Source organism: Otolemur garnettii, unplaced genomic scaffold, assembly GCF_000181295.1.
Source record: "Otolemur garnettii isolate 467f Iridium unplaced genomic scaffold, OtoGar3 scaffold00097, whole genome shotgun sequence".
NCBI lineage: Eukaryota > Metazoa > Chordata > Mammalia > Primates > Galagidae > Otolemur > Otolemur garnettii.
The window spans coordinates 7,019,000-7,023,766 of NW_003852492.1; the positions used below are offsets into that span (position 1 = coordinate 7,019,000).

The 4,767-nt window shown below is 49.9% G+C and overlaps 1 protein-coding gene across 1 annotated transcript in view; it reads right to left on the reverse strand.

Moving 5' to 3' along the window:
• Nucleotides 1-2,469: 2,469 nt before the first annotated feature.
• SPATA19 (spermatogenesis associated 19) overlaps nucleotides 2,470-4,767 on the reverse strand; it is a 4,668-nt gene continuing 2,370 nt past the window's right edge. The window contains exons 5-6 of the mRNA XM_012808943.1: nucleotides 2,835-2,912; nucleotides 2,470-2,530 (exon numbers count right to left, since the gene is read on the reverse strand). Coding sequence (XP_012664397.1) covers nucleotides 2,470-2,530; nucleotides 2,835-2,912 — 139 coding nt within the window. The remainder of the gene's footprint in view (nucleotides 2,531-2,834; nucleotides 2,913-4,767) is intronic.

The following is a 4,767-nucleotide window of genomic DNA, read 5'->3' on the forward strand; positions in this document are numbered from 1 at the left end:
GCTTCAGGAAATGTCATAAAGTACTCAAACTCAAAAGCAAAGAGGAAGAAAAAAAAAAAAAGAAGAAGGAAAAAATGAGACAGGTTTTCCAAAACCTGTGGGACAGTTACAAAAGGTATAAGGGGAATACCAGACAGAGAATAAGAAGAGAAAGGAACATAAAAGGATTTGAAGTAATAATAGCTGAGTATTTCCTAAATTAATGATAGGCATCAAACAGACCTAGGAATCTCAGAGAACAGCAAGCAGGATAAATGAGGGTTAAAAAAAAAAAAATCTAAACCTAATCTTATCACATTCAAACTGCAGAAAATCAAAGACAAAGAAAATATCTTGAAAGAACCCAGAGTAAGGAAAAAACATGTTACCTATAGAGGACCAAGTATCCTCAGATAATAATAATTACATCCAGTTTCTCCTCAGATAGCATGCAAGCAAGATGAAAATGCAGTGAAATATTTGACAATTCAAAGGAAAAAGCATGCCAACCTAGAATCTATATCCTGAAAAATTATCCTCCTAAAGTAAAGAAAAAATATGACTTCCTCGGAGAATCAAAAATTGAGGAAATGAGGGAAATTTTCACTAGTCTATTTGCTTTGCAAAAAAAAATGTTAAAAGACCTTCTTCAAAATGAAGAGGTTATAGGTCAGAAAACCAGAGCAAAAGAAAAGGGCGGAGCCTGTGGTTCAAGGAGTAGGGCGTTGGCCCCATATACTGCAGGTGGTGGGTTCAAATCCAGCCCCTGCAAAAAAAAAAAAAAAAAAACAGAGCAAAAGAAAAGAGTGTTAAGGAAGGAATAAGTGAAGATAAAATAAATACTTGAAACCAGCCACACTTCCCTCAGGCAGCCCACCCTGCCCTGGCCTGTGCCAGCACCACTCTTGATGTTCTGGAAGCACCTGCAGGGGCTTGGTCGTACTAGAACAGCTTGCTGTCTCCCCCGCAGGACTATAAGCCGTGCTCCCCAGATCCAGGTGTGCTAAGCACCCAGCATCCGTGAATGAATAAACGGAGGCTGGCCCAGCAAAGCACCCGCACCTCCCAGGAGAGCTGTTAAATAGCACATCTCTTTATTAGCAGTTCAGCAAGAAGATTACAGTGTTGCCTCTGTCAAGGGCTCACCCGCTGGACTGTCTCTGCCCAGGTCTGGTCATTCTTCAGGTCAAGCAGGAGATGGACATTCTGCTGACACAGGCTGCTCCTTGGCCCTGAAGGACTTCAACCTGGGAGGCAGAGAAGTGCCCAGGGGACACATCATGGAGCTGTGGTTGGCCAAAGGGCAGAGCTGATGATCACCCCCTCTAACCCTGCTGTTCTGCAAATGCACAGCTTTCTGTCTAGAGAAAAGAAAATCCCGTGGAACAAAAAGGCAGTGGAGCACCAGGCAGCCGGGACTCAGCCTGGGACTGCTTCTTCTAGCTCAGAAGCCCCTGGGAACTACTTGCCCTTCCAGAAACTCTGATTTCTCCGGAGAATCTCTAGTAATAGTAGCACACAGCTGATGTGGCATTTCCAGGAGCTAGACATCATCACCCCCAAAACAACCTTCCAACATAGATGTGCCCTTATAGGGGAGGAAAAGGAGGCACAGAGCCATTAAGGAACCTGCCCAGTGTGGAAGAAGATTGGAACTCAGGGTCTGCTCATGAACTTGGCTCAATCTCTGCCTTCTGTATAATGGGCTCGAATGATGCCTTCCTCATAGGATTATGATTGGTTCAAATGAGAAACCTTGGCAAAATACCTTATATAGAAGCCAGCATACAGTAAGTGCTCAATAAATGCCAGCATTACATCTGTGTGGCCTTCCTGTAAACACGCTGAGGACACTGTATCTAAATCACATCTTTGGCTTCCCATCTGGACTGTGCAGCCTTTTATGCTGTCAGGGAGCAGTGGCTATTTACAGGTTGGCAAATGGAGCGGCTTTGCCCTGCCATGGGCCTTCTGCCTCCTCGGACCACAAACAGTGACCATGTGACCACTGGGCCCAGCCCAAGCAAAGAGGCCATGGGATCCATAGTCACTTCCCCGGCCATTACAAACCCAAAACCTATGTGGCATCACTTCTGCCTCTCATCTTGCGACTCCAGGTGAGGTTTATAGACCAGCAACAAAGCCCGGGAACTGTTGACCCCACCACAGCCTGCTCTGCACGAGACACTGGGCCCAAGAACAAGGGAGACGCAATGGTCTCTGACGCAGCAGTGACAAGAGTTGGAGAGGCCAGTCTGAAGCCTGCTTTCAAGTCCTTCTAAAAGCTAGAGAGGCATTGCAGGAGCCCAAGAAGCTGCCCTCTCCTCTCACCCCATTGCACCCAAGGGCAGGCCCGTCACAGACAGGGGAAGGTGAAGCCTGTGAGCAAGTTCCCCAGCGGAGCGCCTCCCACTCCCGGAGCTGGCCGTCTGCTCCGCCTGGGTCCTCACCTGTGCGCTCTCTCACCTGTTGTTTTTGCACCTGTTGCTCTTAGCAGTCTGAAAGTGTCATGCTGATGTCCCGACCTGGTTCATTTGCAATGTGGGATATGCTATAAGGGACAAGAAGCAGAGCCAGGAGGAGGGGGCTGCCTGGTGGCAGAGCCCACCCAGACCACACATCCTGACTGCAGTACAGGCCAGGAGCCAGCGGAGCCCCAGGAACAGGCCCTCAGCCCAGAGCCCTTCTGTGCTCTGTGCGCAGCAGGCACGTGGAGGCTGACACAGACCTGCCAGGAGGAGCCCAGGAGAGGGGCCAGCAGCCCCAGGAACTGTTAGTCCCTGCTCCTGAGGTTGGCGTACCCCCAGCCCACCTGCCACCAGCAAGGGAGACACTGCCTCATCTCCAACACTTACCTGCGTCTCACCTGCTCTATCCGGTCTCGCATCATGTTTTCCGTCACCTCGCTCGGCACTTGGAAGATACGGGTGTGGCTGCAAAACACCATTCAAACCTTCCTTACTGGGCATCGTGAAAGGGCCCGAGCTGGGGTCACATCAACAACAGCTCTTGCCCTGTCCCAATGAACTTCTAAGTTGGACCCTCTCCTTCCCGGAGTCGTGAGTAGGCTGAGTGGTCAGTAATGCTGAGCAGGCAGCAAAGGGCCCTGCGGGGAGCTGGGGACACCGAGGTGAAGCTCCATCACTAAAGTTAGCACATCACTGGTCTCCAAAGACGTGGCATTCTCCCCTTCTGAATTCCTCCCCAACTTCACTACTACTCTCTGTGATCTGCCTCCTGCCACATTCACTATGGTTCAGAGATATTTCTAGAACCTTCTGTCACAGAGAAGCTACAGGAGGCTTCTGTCTGTTCTGGTTCACACTGGCTTTGCCTCCCTCCCTCTGGTCACCTTCCTGTCCTTTTCCACCCCTCCTCCCTCTGTCCACTGACATCCCAGCTCTGTGTCTGCTGGAACTGCCCTCTGTGGATCGTGCCCCATTCTCAGTGCTCTGCCTTCAATAGTGACAACGGCGCTGACACTGCCACCAGGGAACCACGGCCCATTGAGGTGAGCTGTGCTCACGTAGGCAAAGAGGAACCTGAGAGGTGAAATAAAAATAAGGTGGCCTGAGAGGGAGACATAGAATGCAGGGGCTCCAGCAAAGGCAGAGGTTGCCGTGGCCTGGGAGGGACCAGGGGGCCTCGGAGAAGGGGCCCAGCACTGGGCCCCAGAGGCCACATGGGATCCGCTCTCTGAAGTCGCCTCTCCCTACCCTGGCTCCTGTTTGTCCAATTCCTGTTCCATTCAAGAGCCAGTCCAAGCAAACGGCCCTGCTAAAAACCTTTCACGTACCCAGGCAGTGAGGCCAGGCACCTCTGTGACCTGGGTCCCCCACACTGTGTTCCAGAGCTACTCCTCATAGCTTCTTAACATTCTCTTCACCCTTCGCACACCTGGCTCACCTCAGTAACGTTTAACCCTTTGAAATGGGGGTCTATGTCATATTTTCTCTTTCTTCTGGATGGCTTAGCGAATGCCGGCTAGCCAGCACACAGCCATCAAACAAATGAAACTTCAGTGGCACTCAGAAAGGGTATATATTTCCTGATTCTACCCTTAAAAATACTAAGAGGTGATGCCAGAGCTAGTGGATTATGGAGAAAACAGACAGAGCCTGGGAGTTAAAATAAATCTCCATAAACAGGCTCAGCACCTGTAGCTCAGTGGTTAGGGCACCAGCTATATGCACCAGGCTGGTGGGTTTGAACCCAACCCAGGCCTACTAAACAACAATGACAACAAGAAAAAAATAGCTGGGCATTGTGGTCAGTGCCTGTAGTCCCAGCTACTTGGGATGCTGAGGCAAGATAATCACTTAAGCCTAAGAGTTTGAGGTTGCTGTGAGCAGTGACGCCACAGTACTCTACCAAGGGCAACATAATAAGACTGTGTCTCAAAAAAAAAAGGAAAAGAAAAAACACTCCATAAGCAATCCAGAGTGAAAAAATCAAATGTAGGTAATTGACTAATAACTGTAGCCTGCCTCAAAAGCTTAAACCCAGTTATTCTGTACAGCTGGATTTTTAATATATTGGAAGATGGTATGTGCATTGTATTCTAAAGGATGCAGCTTTAGAACTCCACAGTGCAGGCTCCGTGCCTGTGGCTCAAGCGGCTAAGGCGCCAGCCACATACACCTAAGGTGGCAGGTTCGAATCCCAGCCCAGGCCCGCCAAACAACAATAATGGCTGCAACCAAAAAATGGCCAGGCGTTGTGGCGGGCGCCTGTAGTCCCAGCTACTTGGGAGGCTGAGGCAGGAGACTCGCTTGAGCCCAGGAGTTG